The 20,211-nt window shown below is 37.3% G+C and overlaps 1 protein-coding gene across 5 annotated transcripts in view; it reads left to right on the plus strand.

The window, feature by feature from the left end:
* Positions 1-475: 475 nt before the first annotated feature.
* Positions 476-20,211, plus strand: part of CCDC7 (coiled-coil domain containing 7) — a 117,172-nt gene continuing 97,436 nt past the window's right edge. For 4 of the 5 annotated variants that reach the window (XM_074193117.1, XM_074193120.1, XM_074193118.1 and 1 more), the window contains exons 1-3: positions 476-746; positions 10,373-10,699; positions 12,081-12,176. In XM_074193117.1, the coding sequence (XP_074049218.1) occupies positions 10,424-10,699; positions 12,081-12,176 (372 nt within the window). In that variant the 5' untranslated portion in view covers positions 476-746; positions 10,373-10,423. The remainder of the gene's footprint in view (positions 747-10,372; positions 10,700-12,080; positions 12,177-20,211) is intronic. The other variant, XM_074193121.1, reaches the window with a different exon arrangement.

A 20,211-nucleotide genomic window follows, 5' to 3' on the forward strand; every position in this document is an offset into this window, starting at 1 on the left:
GCTATGGATTCTGTCTCAGAATGAATGCTTTTTTTTAATTGTATAAAATACATAGATTAGAAAGAAATCCAAATACACTGTTAAGTCACAATAGTTTAAGGGGGGGAAAAAAAGGTCCTGGGGCTCTGGGATTAGCTGCCCTCTCTCCCGCTCAGGGGGGCGGGTGGAAGGAAGAGGGCGGTTTCTGCCTGCCATTTCCTGCTCCCCCGGGCGGGCTCCCTCCTCCCCGGGCCCAGGCCGCCTCCCCCAGGCCGCCTCCCCGGGGCCCAGGCCGCCTCCCCCGGGCCGCCTCCCTTCCCGCCCTCGTCATGTCTGTCCGGACTGGCGGGCCTGGGCCCAAAGGCTGGGCCGGAAGGGCGAGGGAGCGGGGCGGGGAGGGCAGGAGCCCGCGCGGCGCATGCGCGGGGCTCGAGGCGCGAGCTTCCGCGGCCCCACCCTCGCGGCCCCCAGATCCGCTCTCCCCTCCCCCGCCCCGCCGCGGCGGGCTGGGCCGGGCCGGCGGCCGTGGCACGCATGCGCGCTGAGCGCCGGGAGCCGTTGCGCTCTGCCAGTCAGAGCCCTTGCCTGCGCCGATGACAGCCGAAGGGCGGGCGAGGGCCCAGGACCGGAGGGCAGTGGGAGCCCGCCTCTGGGCGGGCAAGACAGGACTCGAAATCGCCAGCACCCTCAGAAGAGCCTCGCCCCCGCCTTAGCCACTTGTCGTCCTGCTGACATTCTGGGACATGAGCTCTAACCACCTCCGACAGGTAGAAACCTGGAGGTGCCTCTGGGGGCGACGCCTGCCCAGCCCCCCCCCCCCCGGGGAACTCCTAGAAGAGAATATTCCACTTCCTCCTAAAGTAGAAAAGATGAGATTTAAGCCCCCCCCTTAGTGGCAATGTGAAATGAGTATCTTTTGACTTTGACCTTGACTCACACTGCCAAAGAGTTACATTGTTACCCGCACTGGAAGATGAGGGCGCTCCCCCCAACAGCAGAGAACCACCCGTGCCCCGGCTCTAACAGCTGCGTCTCCCCTCCCTTTGGGATCTTGGGTAGAGCCGTGTGACAAGAGGACAGACGGAGAAACGGACCGGTGCCCTCGGGACCAATCCTGAGAGAGACCTTTGGCCTAGCCAGGGTCTCAAAGGCACCCGAGGATTTGAGCCAGTTTTCATCCCATCTGTACTCTGTAAATACTCAACTCCTGATCCTTTAGTTGCTCTTTTTTCCCTTCCACAGAAGCAGGTAGCAACTCATCCATTCCTTTCCCATTACGTTCTAAAATGAAAATATCCAGTCTTCCCAGTCCTCTTTAGGTCTTACCACCAAAACGCTTGTGTGACTATGTGAAACAGTTCTGTTCAGGAGCTTACTACTAAGTCCCGTTCTTATTCTTGGAATCTATAACTCCTGTCTTTCCTGGGCCAATACCTATTGGCCAACTTCCTGATAACCCGTTGGGCCCCTTCATTATAAAGGATCCTTAATCAGAGAAAGGGTCTTGTGCCACCTTATTTATAATGTTGATTTTTTTAGGCAATGCATGAAAATGTATAATTCATCTTCCCAGCTCTATAGCTCCCAGAACAAACAGCCTGGGATTTCATTTTCTAGGGGTTTCATATTTTAACTTGCAAGTCTTTTAAGAACTACTGTCAGGAGTCTTCCTGTTCTGTCTAGTTTACTTACCACTGCTGCTAGGGATTTATTTATTCATTTATTTTTACTCAGGAATAAATTTGGGGAAGATTTGACTTTGGTATACATTATTCTATCACAAACACTGATCTAGAGAATCACTATTTCAACTCACAGTTGAATAATTTTCTTAGTTTTATGTGGTTATGTAGCTAGGGAATATGTGTTCTCTCTAGTTGCCTTTAGTCATCAGATGTATGCCTATAAAATGACAGGTGCAGTGGCTAGAGTACCAGCCCTGCAGTCAGGAGAACCCGAGTTCAAATCCAGTCTCAGACACTTGACTCTTACTAACTGTGCAACCTTAAGCAACTCACTTACCTCTGCCTTACCCCAGTAGTCCTGAACTAATTAATTAATTAATTAAGATTAGATAGCTCAAGAGAAGAAAGTAAGTCAGGTGACAGCACAGTACTCCCACTTCCCTATTCAAATCCAGTTCACATGCTGATGGTGACATCACCTCCCTAATGTCATGGTCTTCTTTTAGAAAGGAAGACAACCATCACTATCAGCCTCCATGTCAAATGTAGTCTGTGCCAACCATCTTCATCTCAGACAATTCCCTTTAGGAAACATATCCTTTATTATAATAACTTCCTTGCCCACCATATTGTTCATTTTCCATTTCTGGCACTGCTCAGTGTCATACCCATGCTTCCATAATATTGTGTTCCATCATGAATCTATCTAGATCTCAGTCAGTGTCAAAAGTGACCTGTCTGGCTCTCCACTTTGTACCCTATAGAGCTTTTACATGAAAGTTTGAAATTCCCCATTCCATTTTAGCTTTCTGACAGTTTTAATCATTTGCTCCTGAATTAGTCTTTTTTTTTTTTTGCAAGGCAATAGGGTGTAAGTGACTTGCCCAAGGTCACAGCTAGGTAATTATTAAGTCTGAGGTCAAATTTGAACTCAGGCCCTCCTGACTTCAGGGCTGGTGATCTATTCACTATGACCCCTAGCTGTCCCTGAATTTAGTCTGTGTTGATGTAATAATGCCAAATCTATACATGCAGAGTGGCCATTTAACCTCTCTGCCATTACTGGCTCCTGAGACAATACTGGAATTCATGATTGTCTATGATCCCATTGTATTCTTTGTAAATGCTCAAGTGGATTTACTAATCTTACCATATATTTCTTTCGTCTGTGTCTTTTCATCCTCTTCTACTCTTGTCCATTATTTCACCTTGGGAGTTAACCCAAATTTCCAATGATCTTATTTTCTCTTGATATTTTGAGGATACTAGTGGAATATGCAGGTTGTCCATTCATTGACGTTTTTTGCTTTTGCCAGATGCTCAGCTCATCTATTTTATTCACACATTTCTTTGATGATGCCCTTTATATCACTTCTCTTTTGCAAGACTACTTGTAATGTGTTGCAGAATTTAATAAGAAAATAGCTTCTTACTGGACATAGGAATCATTATTGAATCAGGTACCTGTTTATAGTAAGATAGATCTTTTTAATATGCTTACATATAAGCATGATTCCATATTAAAATAAACTCCTTTGGAGCAGGGACTATTTAATTTTTGTTTTTGTATCACCAGTACTTAGCCCAGGCCCTGGTATTTAGTAGGTACTTAAAAATACTTGTGATATCATTAATGACAACCCACTGAAGAAACTATTGATTTTCTGTAGTTGATGAAATAGATCCAATTATATATAATTAGAACAAGCTAAATACCCAATTTTCATTCCATCAAGATGTCAAATACTCATTTTGCTTAATTGTCATTAGTAAAACAAAGACTGCAAATGAAACAATTTATAAAATCATGATGATCCTCGTCAAACATTCCTCCTACTGGAGGTAGTTTCAAGGTTTTCCTTGATCATCTCATTCAGAGAATTCCTAACACAAATGAATGTCCTTCATTTTTTTGAGAAAGACCACATCAGGGAGATGATGTCATGACAAGTAGGTAGACTGGATTTGAGTGAGGGGGTGCTATGGGAAGTCACCAGCCTCATTTTTCTCCTCCAGAGCCATCAGTATGACTAGAAAGGGCCCTGAATGGGAGGCAATCAGGGTTAAGTGACTTGCCCAAGGTCACTCAGTTATTAAGTGTCAAGTATCTGGAGATTGGATTCAAGTTTCAGTCCTTCTGACTCCAAGGCCTGAACTCTATCCACTGCACCACCTAGCTGCCCTCCTAACACAAATATGTCCTGACATACAGATTTGGCAACCACATGTAGTCCTCCATTATGCTATTTCAGGTTTAGTCTTCTAATCACTCAGTTGAAAAGACCCCCTAGTCAAATATCTTTTTTCCCCCCCTTACTATCAGAAATAGCATATTCCTTTTGGGATTATGTTTCTCTTTCTGCCTCCTTCTTTTTTTGGTTCTTCTGACCAACAGGTCTGCACAATGGTTAAGCTAGTATTATACTCCACTTGGCACAAGATTTTAGTGAGTTCATGAACTTGAACTGGAAAAAAATTAAAACTTATTTCAGTATAATTGACTTCCTTTGTAATCATATATATTTTATTTTATTCATCTAAAAACATTCAGAGAAGGGATCAGTAGGCTTCACTAGATCTGTTGGTTCATGAGGCACATTTTGTCAACTAATATATCTTACTTTGATTAGTAAGTAAGTGAATTTAAATATTTTACTTTTTGGCTTTTAGGTTTGACTGGTTTTCAAAAATTCCTTTGAAGTACCCATCAATGTGAATTTTTCAAAGTTGTATTGTTTTCCAAATTCTATCTCTTTACCTTCAAATAATGTACTATTTTTGCTAAGTTCTCACCCTAACTTTGTAACAAGCTTAATTTTTTAAATAACTGTGTTTCTTCAGTAGTTTCTAATCTTACTTGAAAAATTTTCTTCAATTCTGATTTATGTCCCTTAGCAGGTTATAACTTTATTTTTTCTTGCAACTGGTCTTGAGCTGAACTATAATGCTTTTGGAAGATTTGAATCTTAATGTTTTTCTTGTGAGGTTCCTGTGAATTCTTTCTGTTTGTATATTATCATTTTTTTGATAATTTTGTAAATCTTTTAAAGAATGATTTCTTGGAATGTAGTCTTAAGATTGTTTTCTTTTTTTAAAATTTCTGGAAATCAAGTAATCCTTAGATTGCTGTATCCTGATTCTTCCTCCAGAACCATTATTTTTACCTTTATATTTTCTAATTCTTTCAGTATAGGAGCTACTTTCCATTTTCCCTATTTTTCTGTATTGTGTCTACAATTTTCTTTTTGTTCAAGTAAGTTTGTTGTAGTTGCTTTTCCATATCTTTTCAGGTTTTCTATTATCATTCTTTTTTATTGCTCATTATTTTCACAATTAATCCTGATCATTTTAGCATATTTTAATTCTAGTTCCATTTTCTCTCATTTTAAAAGCTCTTGCTTGAATTCTTTTGTTATTTATCTACTTGAAGATTTTTGGGGGTGTCTTATACCACTTATTTTCCTACTTGTGTTGCATCTCATATTTTATTTGCTTTGTGGAATTTTATTGTTAACAGTTCACTTTGAACATTGTTGGGATAAGATTTTATTATCTTGTATGCATTTTAACTATTTTTCTTTATCTTTGTTTCTAGATATGTTGAAAACAGAAAGTTTTATCTAGTTGAAAAGTGATGAATTCATTATTTAAAACTGTTCTGAGCCAACAGTGCTATTCATTAAATTGAATTAGTCTATATTGGTTTTAACCTTTTTTTTTTTTTTTGGTGTTCCTTTAACACTGATTCAGAGCACCTAGTAGTCTACCTATTCACTTAAGTGGGCCCAAAATGGATTGATGACGTAGACAAAATTCACATAAAATTCAGTAAATTTATTTTACTGGGTACTTTTTGTCTAGGATCATTTCATATCTCCTGAAATTTCACTTTGTGTATAGTTTAGAATGTATCCCCTACTCAATGTCTCATTCTTGATCATTGATAGGTTTTTTGGTATTTATTCTTTTTCCCACATCCTCCCTTCTAATTTCTCTCTTTAGTAAACAACCTATTCCTAATTAATTTTAAATACTTTCTTAGAGTTTTACACTGTGTGACCCCAAGAAGCATCTCTGAGCCTCAATGTCCATATCTGTGGGTGGAATATTCCCAGTAAAACCCTCACAGGGTTAATATTCCCAGTGAAGTCCTCTCAGGGTTAAGAAATATTAAGAAAAACAAATTACTATTACTGGGCTATTCTTATAAAGACCTTGCATTCCAAAAGTGAAACTCATGAGCCACCTGCTTTATGATAAGGCTCTTTTTGCAAACTGGGAGGACAGTCTAACCATAAACATAACTTCATTAAGATAGAGATGAAGGTCCCAAGTTACCTCACCATCTGGTGGGAAAAATACTATGAAAACATTTCATTCTTTTCTCTGTATCTGTTGCTGGGGTAGATTTTCCACGAATCAGATTGTGCCTCTGGAGACTCAGCCAGTGGGTTAAAGGAGAAAGTGGTTAGGGAGGGGGATTTATGTTAAGACCTATATAATCTTGCTGACTATCCTTTGGGTGTAGCTCTTTGATCATGAGTCTGCCCTTCTCTTGAGAAAAGCAAATAAAAACTTAATTTTGCTCAGACTGGTGAGTGGAATTTTCCCTCAAGAGTTAATATTCCTAGTGAAGTCCTCTCAGGGTTAAAAATCATTAAAATAAAGACAAACTATTACTCTTAGACTATTCTTAGAAGAAAGAGGGGGAGAGACCTTGCATTCCAAGCCAGACAACCTCCTGATTCTGTTGGGGGTGGGGGAACAGTGAACTATTTCCAGAGAGACCTTGCATTTTGAGTTAGTTACCTATTTGATGATAAAATTATCTTAACTGGGAGATTTGCAGATTGTTCCCATGAGAAAAACCTTGCATTCCAATGAAGCTCATAAGACTCCTCTTGTTTGATGATAAGTAGACTGTTCCTACACCTTGCAAGACAAGTACATTACTTCAATAAGATTAATTCTAGTTATAATAACCTGAAGGTTATTCTCACCATCTGGATGGTGAGGTAATATTTTACAAAAACCTTTCATTTTTTTCCTTTGTTGCTGGGATAGATTTCATAAATAGAATGTAACTCTGAAGACTAACCAATGAGTCAATGGAGAGGGACAATAGGAACGAGAAGGGGGATCGAGTTAGGCTATATAATCTTGCTTGACTGTCAGTTTTTGGGCAGCTCTTTAATCTTCACTACCTTTGTGAGACTTGGAGTGTGCCCTTTTCTAGAGAAAAAAACAAAATAAACTTTTTTTTTTTACTCAGAGGAGTCTCTATATTTTTTAATTAGATTTTTATTCCACACACTAGTCTCTGAAAATTTTCTTTAGTGCATTTTTATCATATACCTCTGTCATAAGGGGATCATGGTGCTTCTTATCCTTCATAGTTTATTTTGAGAAAAGTACTGTGAAAATTAGAAAGTATTCAGTTCCATGTTTTTTTTATTGTTTTTTTTAAATTTTACAGTTTTCCCCTCCAATCTCACTTCCCTACTTCCACCTCCCACAGAAGGCAGTCTGATAGTCTTTACATTGTTTCCATGCTATGCATTGATCAAAATTGAATGTGTTGAGAGAGAAAGCATATCCTTAAGGAAAAAATAAAATATAAGAGATGATAAAATTACATAACAAGATACCTTTTTTTTTTTTTTAATTAAAGGCAATACTAATAGCAACATGGGGGTTATGAGCAACCTTAATGAACTTGCTCATTCCATCAGTGCAACAATCAGGGACAATTTTGGGATCTACAATGGAGAATACCATCTGTGTCCAGAGAAAGAATTGTAGAGTTTGAACAAAGACCAAAGACTATTACCTTTAAGTTAGGGGGAAAAAAACCCATTATCTTACTATGTAATTTTGCTATCTCTTATATTTTATTTTCTTCCTTAAGAATATGATGTTTCTCTCATCACATTCAACTTAGATCAATTTGTACCATGGAAACAATGTAAAGACTAACAGACTGCCTTCTGTAGGTGGTGGGGAAAGGGAAGCGAGATTAGGGGGAAAATTGTAAAATTCAAAATAAATAAAATCTTTCTTAAAAAATTTTTTAAAAAATTAAAAAAATAAAATTAAAGATAATGGTCTTTGCTCTTTGTTCAAACTCCACAATTCTTTCTCTGGACACAGATGGTATTCTCCATTGCAGATACCCCAAAGTTGTCCCTGATTGTTGCACTAATGAAATGAGCAAGTCCATCAAGATTGATCATCAACCCCATGTAGCTATTGGGGTGTACCATGTTCTTCTGGTTCTGCTCCTTTTGCTCAGCATCAGTTCATTAAAATCTTTGCAAGCTTCTCTGAATTCCCATCCCTTCTGGTTTCTAATAGAACAATAGTGTTCCATGACATACATATATCATAATTTGTTCAGCCATTCCCCATTTGATGGACATTCACTCAATTTCCAATTCTTTGCTACCACAAACAGGGCTGCTATGAATATTTTTATACAAATGATGTTTTTGCCCTTTTTCATAATCTTTTCAGAGTATAGTCCTAGTAGTGGTATTGCTGGATCAAAAGGTACACACATTTTATTGCTCTTTGAGCATAATTTTAGATTGCTCTCCAGAAAGGCTGGATGAATTCACAGCTCCACCAACAATGCATTAGAGTCCCAGATTTCCCACATCCCTTCCAGCATTGATCATTGTCTTTTCTGGTCATATTGTCAGTGCCCACGTTCTTAACTTTTTTTTTGTGTCATGGACCCTTTTAGCAGTTTAAAGAAGCCTGTAGCTACCTCAGAAAACAGTTTTTTAAATAACTAAATTAAAATAAAGTTATGGAGTGTTGAATCTTAAAGTTTTCTTTATGTTAATTCCTGTGGATTCTTTCTTTTTGTATCTATCTATCTATCTATATATATATAATGCATATTTAAAAAACAAAATAATTTTTTAAAAAAGTTCACAGACTGCCTTTGTTAACAACACTAATTTAAGATAAATATTTTTAGAGTTGTAGTAATGTCAAAAACATATCAATTAAAGGGACTGGAGTTTTTAACCTGAGAAAAGAAGTCTTAGGGGATTTGATCAGTCTTTTAGTATCTGAAGTCTGCTACTATTGATAAAGAATTAGATGTGTTCTTAATCCTACAGGGAAGAACCAAGAGCACTAGGTAGAAGTTTCACAGAGGCAAATTTTGATTCAGACTTCCTAACAATGAGAAATTATCAAATTGGAAGAGAATACCTGGAGAGAAGCTTGAGAGATTTGACAAAGACTGATTGACCACTTTTGGGTGATGTTATAGAGAGAATTCTTATTAATTCAGATTAAATGAGTTCTCTAGGGTGTGCAGGATCCAGTGCATACCAGACAATAGAAAGTTTCAATTCAGGATTTGCTTTGTTGGTGCGTTGTTTTTAGTGTTTTGATTGTCTAGACTCCTGCTAGAAAAAAAAAGTTAGTATTGCAGATTAAATTTAAGTGTGCCACGAATACCTTTTTTTGACAGTCAGTAAATATTTATCAGCACATCCTTGTTGTGCTTTCTATTTCTGAGATTCTTTGGAGTATGTTTTGTTTAGGTGTAGCTTTTCTGCATCAACAGGGAGAAACGTCATATTTGCACTATGATATACTAAATATTTTGCTTATAACACATTGGTATATTATTTCAGTGTTTGTTTCATGATTATGATTTATGTTCCTGAATTATGTCTCTTTGTATCTTCTTTTGGAGACTTAAATGTTTTATTCCTTATTTTCTTGTATATAAGGTCAGTTAATAAAATAATTGGCTTCCTTAGTTCTAGCTATTTTCTTGAGAAGGGATATCCTTTACCTTCTTGCTAATAAGTACAGGTTCATGCTGCTAAGGTAGTGAGAGAAGGAATGTTGAAAAGGATGCAGAATTGGAAGTTGTTAAATTGGCACGCTTTAATCTTGCATTGTACTGTATAGTTGTATATATACTTTTATATAATATATATGTAAATAAATACATATAAATACATTTTTATGGTGCAGTGGATAGAATACAAAGCCTGGAGTTAGATCTGAGTTCAAAAATTCAGCACCAGACACTTGTATCTGTTTGACTCTGGACAAGTAAGTCACTTAACAGTTTCCTCATTTGTAAAATAGGAATAATAATAGCTCCTGGCTCCCAGGGTTGTTGTGAGGATGAAATGAGATAATATTTGTAAAGCACTTTGCACAATGGTTGGCTCAGGGTAGGTACTAGGGAAATGCTAATTTGTAATTATGCAAAATTTATACAGCTCTGTGGTTGTCAGACATTCCTTAACATGGAATAATTTTACCTTTCCTTCTTTCCTTCTTTCCTCCAACTAGAGAAGATTTCTCAGCTTTAGATTATAAATATATATATATATATATATATGTATATATACATATATATAGGTATATACACACACACACACACACACACACACACACGCACACACACACACACAGGCTATCAAATATTCATTAGATTCTTGTGATTTTTAATACAATTTCTTAAAGTATATAAGTTACTTTTGCTGGGCTTATTATGCTTCCTTACTATATGTATCCTACTGCTCTCAATGGTAAATATCTGAAACATTGCAATAATCTGAGTCATTGCATTAAGAATATAACTTATAGTTTAGTACATTAAGGAGAGGATGACTTTCTTAGGAATCAAAAACTAATTTTCTCTGATTATTTTAATTTTCTTTTCATAGGAAAAACAAGAACATAACATCTAAACCTTGGAAGATATATAAAAAAACAAAATGAAGTCATCAAAAATTAAAACCACAACTTTTTCTCTAGGTCCAGAAAATTCAGAAACATCTTCTAAAAAAGTTTCAGTTCTTTCAACAGGATTGTTTAAAGCAAGAAAAAAAAGTAGCACAAAAGTTATCAATGAAAATGAATTAATGATCCTTGCTCCTCCACCACAAGGAGAATCAATGCTAAAGCATGCCATACCTATTCCATCTGAAAATCCAGATAACATTCTAGATGATCAGCAAATTATTCAGCAAGTTACTAACCATCTTAAGGAGGTAAGAAACTCTTTAAAACAATTATGATTCTACTCTGAGTTCTGAATTTGTTGTATTAACTTTTGCAAAAGTAAAACAGAGGTCTTGTTCTATTTTCCATGTTTTTTAAAATAAACCTGGTTTTCCCCAGTTGACAAATGGTCAAAGGATATGCAAAGGCAATTTACAGGAAATCAAAGTGATCCATAGTCATATGAAAAATTTCTTTAAATCATTATTTATTAGAGAAATGCAAATTAAAGCATCTCTGAGGTACCACCTCATACCTCTCCAACATGACCAGAAAGGACAATGATCAATGTTGGAGGGGATGTGAGAAATCTGGGACACTAATACATTGTTGGTGGAGCTGAGAACTCATCCAGCCTTTCTGGAGAGCAATTTGGAATTACGCCCAAAGGGCAACAAAAATGAGAATACCCTTTGATCCAGCAATACCACTACCCTAAAGATATTATGAAAAAGGGTAAAATTATCACTTGTATAAAAATATTCATAGCAGCCCTGTCTGTGGTGTCAAAGAAATGGAAATTAAGTAAATATCCTTCATTTGGGGAATGACTTAATAAATTGTGGTATATGTATGTTATGGAACACTAATGTTATATTAGAAACCAGGAGGGATGGGAATTCAGGGAAGTCTGGAAGGATTTGCATGAACTGATGCCTAGTGAGATAAGCAGAACCAGAAAAACTTTGTACACCCTAAGAGCAACATGGGGGTGATGATCAACCTTGATGGACTTGCTCATTCCATCAGTGCAACAATCAGGAACAGTTTGGGGCTATCTGCAATGGAGAATACCATCTGTATCCAGAGAAAGAATTGTGGAGTTTGAACAAAGACCAAAGACTATTACCTTTAATTTAAAAAAAAAACTACATTATCTTATTATGTAATTCTGCTATCTCTTATACTTTATTTTTCTTCCTTAAGGATATGATTTCACATTCATCACATTCAACTTAGATCAATGTATACCATGGAAACAATGTAAAGACTAACAGACTGCCTTCTGTGGGGGGTGGGTGGGAAGCAAGATTAGGGGAAAAATTGTAAAGCTCAAAATAAATAAAATCTTTCTTAAAAAACAAGCCTGGTTTATTTGACCACTTCCTTTGGAATTATGGGTAGAAGACAGACATATTTTATCTGGGAATAAAATTCTAAACTACTTGAGTGTTGTAACTGTTTGATTTTTGTTTTTGTATCCTCATTGCCTGACATGGTGCCTTGCACACAGTCGGAACTTATAAAATGCTTTCTTTCTTGATAAATACAAAATCTGATAGTATTTGGGGGGTCAATGGTTTGACTAGACTAAGCTGATATTAAGTTTTGTAATCATGTCATTATTTTATTGTTGTTTTTGTTTGACAGATTTCTTCTTCTTTAGAAAGAACTTATGGATTTGACCTCAATGAAGATCAATTGCCAGAGCAAGATTTAAAGTCAGAAGGAGAGGAACATCCACCTGTATGTAGCTTTTGTTTAACAGTAATAATAATGGCTCAGAGTTTCTTTTGGAGTCCACATTTACTAACAGAATGATCACCTGGAACACTAATCATGCTAGAAAACTTGGCGGAACTTCCCTCTTCCATATGCAGAATTAAATAATTTATGTTTCTAAAGTCACTCCAGTCTAGAGGGATAGAATTGATTTATCCAGGATCCACTGGCTTCTCAGGCAATGCTTCAGGGATATTATCTACCAGAATCTTCTATGCTGTCCTGGGACAAGATTTTCTGGTTGGCTAGATGTTTACATCTTTCAGTGTCTTCTTTATAACTACCAGCTACCTTTCAGAGACCCATGAGTTCAACATTTTATTTCCCCCTCCACTGGTTAATTATAAGTCTTTTAGTCTGTGCTTTGTCCATCATTGTGGTGACAATAGACCACTTTGAAAGATAATTTCCTTTGGTGTCAGAGTTTTCTTACTTAGGTCAGTGGTTCCCAAGAAGCTAATCATGATCTATCAGTTGATTTTGAAACTTGCCTTACATGATTTGTGTCCTAGGTTGTTCTCATTGCTTGCACAACTTCCCTGTGAAGAGAGGAGCATGGCCCATGACTATTGTCATAAAACCCTGTCTATGGATTGTAATGATTCACAGCTGAAAGCTGTCCTTCACTTCTACTACTATCATCTACATCATATTCCTCTCCTCTGTCAAAAAATAATCATAAGATTTAAGTGAATTAAAAAATGTCCTTATTGGAAAAAGATGAAGAATTCCTCAGCTAGATAATTTACAACTCTTGCCAGTGACTCTCTGAGAAAAGGCTTTTTTTTCACTACACAAAATGACATAGTCCTCTTTATTGTCTTTAGACTGTCTTCAGGATTTTAAAGCAATGACAAAATTAATTAAATAGTGTTTCCCAGCTTAAAGAGGATTATTACATTTACTGTATCATTTGATTTCAGTAAACCTGTGACATAGGCAGAAAACAGATGATATTCTATGATATTCAGGCTCAGACACCTTATATAACTTGCCCAAGGTCATATTGCTAGTAAATGGCCTAACCAGAATTTGAACCTGTACCTTCCAACATTAAATTCAGTGCTTTTTTTTTACTATACCATACTGTTTCTAAGATTAGGATGACCCATAATCATGTAGCCTTGGTGTGCTTTTCTGTTTTCTTTTTTTTGTTGTTGTTGTTTTTTGTTTCATTCAGTATTTGTTTTTTTCTTTTTTTTAAAAATTATTTATTTATTTTGAATTTTATAATTTCCCCCTAATCTTGCTTCCCCCCCCCCACAGAAGGCAGTCTGTTAGTCTTTACATTGTTTCCATGGTATGCATTGATCTAAGTTGAATGTGATGAGAGAGAAATCATATCCTTGTGAAGAAAAAGAAGTAAAATTGGTAAAATTACATAATAACATTTTTTTTTAATTAAAAGTAATAGTCTTTGGGGGCAGCTAGGTGGTGCAGTGGATAGAGCACTGGCCTTGGAGTCAGGAGTACCTGAGTTCAAATACAGCCTCAGACACTTAATATTTACATAGCCGTGTGGCCTTGGGCAAGTCACTTAACCCCATTGCCTTGCAAAAATTAAAAAAAAAGTAATAAGTTTTTGGTCTTTGTTCAAACTCCACAATTCTTTTTTCTGGATACAGATAGTATTCTCCATCGCAGATATCCAAAATTGTGTCTTATAGTTGCACTGATGGAATGAGCAAGTCCATTAAGGTTGATCATCACCCCCACGTTGCTGTTAGGGTGTACAGTGTTGTTTATTTTATGGTTAGATTTATCTAAATCTGAGGTCTCCCACCAGTAGAATTTTGCTGTCTATGTCTTTTTCTAACTCCTTCAACTTCTCCTCTAAGAATCTGGATGCTATACCATTTGGTGCCTACATATTTAGCAATTTTTTTGTTTAGGTTTTTGCAAGGCAATGGTGTTAAGTGGCTTGCCCAAGGCCACACGGCTAGGTAATTATTAAGTGTCTGAGGCCAGATCTGAACTCAGGTACTCCTGACTCCAGGGCCGGTGCTCTATCCACTGTGCCACCTAGCCACCCCTCATATTTAGTATTGAAATTACTTTATTGTCTATCATACATTTTAGTAGGATATAGTTTCCTTCCTTATCTCTTTTAGCGAGATCCACTTTTGCAGCTGCTTTGTCTGAGATAAGGATTGCTACCCCTGCTTTTTTTTCACTTCAGCTGAAGCAAAAAATATTTTGCTCCAATCTTTTACCTTTACTCTATATGCATCTCTCTGCTTCAAATGAGTTTCCTGTAAGCAGCATATTATATGATTCTGATTTTAATCCACTCTGCTATTCACTTATGTTTTAAGGGAGAGTTCATCCTATTCACATTCAAATTTATAATTGCTAACTCTTTATTGCCCTATCTCTAATAGAGTTACAATTCACAAGAGTTATTAGTTTTTCTCCCAGGTATGGATAACCAGCTTCATCTTATTGGATAGTAGTTTCTTCCCCCCCCCTTTTTTAACCTTTTCATATGTCTCTCAGGTCTTCTGTTTGAAGTCCAAATTTTCTATTAAGCTCTTGTCTTTTCATCAGAAAAAGTTGGAAGTCTCCAATTTCATTAAATGTCCATCTTTTCCCCTGGAAGAGTAGGCTCAGTTTTGTCAGATAGTGAATCCTTGGCTCCCTTGCTTTTCAGAATATTGCATTCCAGGCCCTTTGATCCCTTAAAGTTGATGCACCCAGGTCCTGTGTAATCCTTACTGTGGCTCCTTGGTATCTAAATTGTTCCTTTCTGGCTGCTTGCAGAATTTTCTCTTTTATCTGATGGTTCTGGAATTAGACCATAATATTCCTTGGCATTTTCATTTTGGGATCCCTTTCTGGAGGGGATCGATGTATTCTTTCAATAACTATTTTGCCCTCTAGTTCCATGATGTCAGGGCAATTTTCCCTCACTAAATCCTGTAATATTAACTTCAGGCTTTTTTTTCTTCAATATTTTCAGGAAGCTCAATGATTCTTATGTTGTATCTCTTCATTTTATTCTCAAAGTCAGCGGTTTTGCCAATGAGGTATTTTACTTTTTCTTCTTTTTTTTTGATTTTTTGGTTTTGTTGAACAGATTCTTGTTGTCTCATGAAGTCATTAGTTTCCATAGACTATGTTCTTTTTTTTTAAGAGAAGCATTTTCTTCATTTACCTTTTGCAATTCCTTTTCTAATTGATCAATTCTATTTTTACACTTCACCATGCAACATGTTCCTTTTCCCAGTGAGGAGGGCTGGCAATAATGATTGAAGACTTATACTGATTTATACACTTTTTTTAGGTTTTTGCAAGGCAATGGGGTTAAGTGGCTTGCCAAGGCCACACAGCTAGGTAATTATTAAGTGTCTGAGGCTGGATTTGAACTCAGGTCCTTCTGACTCCAGGGCCAGTTCTCTCTATCCACTGTGCCACCTAGCTGCCTGATTAATTCTATTTTTGAAAGAGTTTTCCATTTGACCAACTGAGGTTTTGAGAGAATTATTTTTTTTTACATTTGTCCAATTGTATTTTCCAAGGATTTGTTTTCTTGTTACAAGGTGTTAATCTTCTCTCCCAAATTTTCCAATTGATTTTTAAACTCCATCCTGATTTCTTCAAAGAAGTCTTTCAGAGTTGGAGACCAAATCATATTCTCCTCAGAGTTTGTAAATCTCTCTGAGTTAGGGTCTTTACCTTTCAGGTTATTTTTCTATGGTCCCCCTTTTCCAATGACCTTTCTTCATTTTTCCTAAGATCTTGTGTTGGGGGAGGGGCTGGTTCACAGAAGTTTGGTGCTGAGATCCCTTTACTGACTGAGTTTAATAACTCCAAATGGGCCAGCCAGTAGAGGGTGCTGATTACTTTCTCTGGAGTGTCTGTGACCCTGATTTGAGACCCTTTCCCTTAGCCTGGAGTGGTTTGGGTGGCACTGTACTGCTAGATACTTATCTCTGAACAATGCTGCAAACCCCTTTAGATAACCAGATCCTATCCTTAGAAAATACTTGGGATCACTCAGATTTTTTCCAAGATAGGTGAGAACCTCTTAGGCCTTTCTCAATGCAAATTGTTTCTAGATTTCCACTTTCTGGCTCTCCCCATATACCAGGCCAAAGTGACCCTTGTGGTATCTGGCCTACTATAACAAGTTACTCATTGTGCTGTTCTTTTACAAATAACAAGTAATTTTTGGACAATATACTGGGGTGGCTGAAGGAGATTTTTGTAACCTTGTGTAGATACCTGAGATACTTAAAAAAGGAATCTTGACAAAATATGCCTATTCCTTGTGGATACTAAGGTAAGATTTGGCATGCTGTTACCCATCCAGTAGATCAAATTTTGGAGGACCTGGATACACCTAAGTGGATGAAGCTTCCAATTTACCTGTATTTATTTAACAATGTATTTGAATTGAGACTTAACTTTGTTCTAGGTCAGATTAGTAGTGGATCAAACATACTTTTCCAGCCCATCTGAGAAAAAGTAGGTATACTATGAATGGCAATAAATCAGTATAGCTCAGGTGGTCCTGTATCTGTCATTTTACCACTGACCAGGCCCAGCAGTCCACCAGGCTGCCTTGCCTGACTTTAGGTGAAGGGATTAGACTTTTCCCTTCTATTTTCTAGATTGATTTTAGCTTTGCCCCATAATCCATTTGCTTTATATCCTTGACATGAATATAGCTTAATATTTTGACTTCTTTTAATCAGATACTAAATAGAAATAAAGTAGTAACTTCCTCACCATCAAGGCAGTAAATATATGAAAACTTGATTGCCCTTTCATTCAAAGGCAGTGTGGTATAAGGGTTAAAGTACTGAAATATGAGTTAGGAAGAACTGGGTTTGACTCCTACCTCAGACTCTTTTAATAACTTAATAGCTGAGTTACCTTAGACTAAACTTCAGTTTTCTCTTCTGTAAAATGGGGCTAATAAGAGCACCTACTTCTCAGGTTTGTGGTGAGAGTCTAATTAGATAATTGTTTGATTAAGGAGTTTTGTTTTCTGTTCGCTTCTACAAAATGACACATGACACACAAATGACACATACCAACAAAACAAAAAAAAAAGTATATTTAGTAAAGTGATTATAAAACAGGTAGAAATAAATCAGTTTTACAGCAAAAGTAAACAATAAGTCCCAATATAATAAAAAGAAGAGCAAAAGCCTATATAAAGTTAGATATTAAAAGAAAACATCACCAATCGGGGAGCACCAACATCTGAATCAACAGTGGCTGGGGAGTTCCGGGGTACAGCCTTCAGAGTCTCGATTGGGAAAATATCCCAGGCAAAGCGTCCTTTCCATGGGTGAAACTCCAAGGGGCTGGCCAATGTTAGGGACTTTTATGGGGTCCCAGACAAAGGTGGCACGTTGCCATTAGGTTTATATAAGCTTTTTTGGCACTTAACCAGGACATGTAAAGAGTACATGCATGACCTGGGAAGACTCACGGCCAAGGTTCTGAAATTAAATGTTGAGCCTCTGGGTGGGTAGCCAACCCTCCCAAGATTCAACCTCCAGGAATGGCTAGTTTCTAAAGGGAGTATCTGGCACACACAAAGACAACCAAGTTCATGCAAAGGTGATGGGGGACCTTGGGTAAGGGAACCAGCATATGGCTTTGCCCAGGATCAGAATGGGTATTAACCCTTTAATAATATATACAAAATGTTTTGAAGACCTTGTATGATATTTCAATTGCAAAATGTGGTTCCTGTCAGGTCACTTCATAGACTGCTGAGAGATCAGGAATCAGACAATGCTGTTTCTGCTCAGTATGTGGAGGAAGTGACAGTTCTTGGTGTTATTAAGTGAATAAATTGAGACTGAAGTAGATACGTTTTATCTGTTATCTTGTACGGTTTAGCCTATCAGGGTGTTGGCATTTAGATGACTGCTGTTCTGAACTATTATAAATAGTGGTGTGTTAGTTTTCATTGGAAGGCAAATCTTTTGCTTGACCTTCTGCATCATTCTATTTGTGGATCTTTTATTTCTTTTGATTTTGGTTTATATTGTAATTTACATGAGGATATATTTTCCTTCCTCTTTGCCATTTTCCCTCTTTGTGATTTTACCAAAATGGGTCCTGCTCATAGATATATTCTCACATTTTGGGTCTCAGGTCCATCTAGAACACAAAACTGATCTTCAGTCTCTACTGTGATTCAATCTGCAACTTCAAGACAACAGAACCTTTCTAGATACTGGAAGTATCATTGAGGCCTTAGGAAACTATTGTCTCTCTCTCCCTCTTGAAGAGTGAATAGACCTAGAGCTGCCAGAGGTTAGTTGGAACTGTGATAGAGTGACTTACAGGGCAGCTTTTATTGATCTGTTGAGGTTACATGGTCCCATCAGAAAAATAGTGTGATACATTGATTCTAAAACTTGTTACTTCTTGCCTCTCTTTTCTCAGTAATCCTGGGATTTGGTTGACTAATATAACACAGCCAAGTCATTGCATTTACTATTTCTGAATGTATTACTTAGCCTAGCTGTATGCTCAGTCCCATTTAGAGCCTAACCAGATCCCTCACTGGAGCTCATTCCCTGACAAGATTGTAGAGATGTTTTGGCCTAGTTGAGGTAGAGGAAGGGTTTATGTATGATACTCTATCTCCCTGATGACTTTGGTAAGATCTGGGATCATTATTCTCTACCTTTGATTACTTGAGTTATATTCACATTTGGAGTGAATCAAACCCAATCAAGATATGAAGGGGAAAGAAGTAAAAGATGACTGGATTTGACTTGTATGAATATAGGATGCCATTTGGATTGTGCAGTTCTACAATTTTTCTGAGGCCTACAAATTGAACCTTAGAACCTAGTCTAGTATGAGATATTTGCCTCATTAAAAAAAATCACAATTTAATAAGATAGAAATGAAATTTTGGGAGCACATAATAGTTTAGCAGGGATATTTAATTGGATCCACAAGCTAATATCTATATTGTTCTGTGTGTGTTTGTGTTTGTGTATGTGTATGTAAAGAGAGAGAGAAATCATAAACTCCATTCATTGGTTTCTTAGCTATATGGGTTATGTTATGCTTTTTCCCTTGACTATGCCCTCATTTTTTTTTGCTTTTTTTTCCTAAGGCAATGGGGTTAAGTAACATGCTCAAGGTCAAACAGCTAGGTCATTATTAAGTGTCTGAGGCCAGATTTGAGTTCAGGTCCTCCTGACTTCAGGGCCAGTGCTCTATCTATTGTGCCACCTAGTTTAGCCTGCCCTCATTAATTATTAAAGTAATCCAGTGCTTTCTTTTCTTTTTTTCTTTTTTAGCAAGGCAATGGGGTTAAGTGAGTTGCCCAAGGTCACACAGCTAACTGAGGCTGAATTTGTACTCAGGTCCTCCTGACTCCAACGCCAGTGCTCTATTCACTGCACCACCTAGCTGCCACTAATCCAGTGCTTTCTAATGAACACCAGAGGTGGAGGGTTCATTTTAATAACTGAAGTCTTGGTTTATTTTTCCTTTATCTTTTTTTTAAATTTTTTTAAGGTTTTTTTCCTTCAAGGCATTGGGGTTAAGTGGTTTGCCCAAGGCCACACAGCTAGGTAATTATTAAGTGTCTGAGGCCGGATTTGAACTCAGGTACTCCTGACTTCAGGGCCAGTGCTCTATCCACTGCACCACCCAGCCGCCCCTCCTTTATCTTAATATCGTAGAAATCTTGAATCGTAGAAACTTGATCATGGAGCTTGAAGCATCTTATATGCATGGGAACCATCCTTCTGAGATCATATTAACCCTTCATCATATCTTGGCCTAATGTATTTTCCTACAAATTAACAGGATAGAAAAAAGTAAAACAGTATGAGAAAAGAAACTCTCCCAGTTAAAGCCTCATTTGTGACAGGGAAGCACCATGCTAGTGGGATATGGTGTCTTATCCTCATCTACATTGTTCTCAGGAATTTAGTTCCTTCAAATTGTCTAGGAACCATTCAATAACAGGTCCACTTGAAAATATTTTTCAGTCAATTCAGTTTAACAT

Source organism: Macrotis lagotis, chromosome 7, assembly GCF_037893015.1.
Source record: "Macrotis lagotis isolate mMagLag1 chromosome 7, bilby.v1.9.chrom.fasta, whole genome shotgun sequence".
In the NCBI taxonomy this organism is placed as follows: domain Eukaryota; kingdom Metazoa; phylum Chordata; class Mammalia; order Peramelemorphia; family Peramelidae; genus Macrotis; species Macrotis lagotis.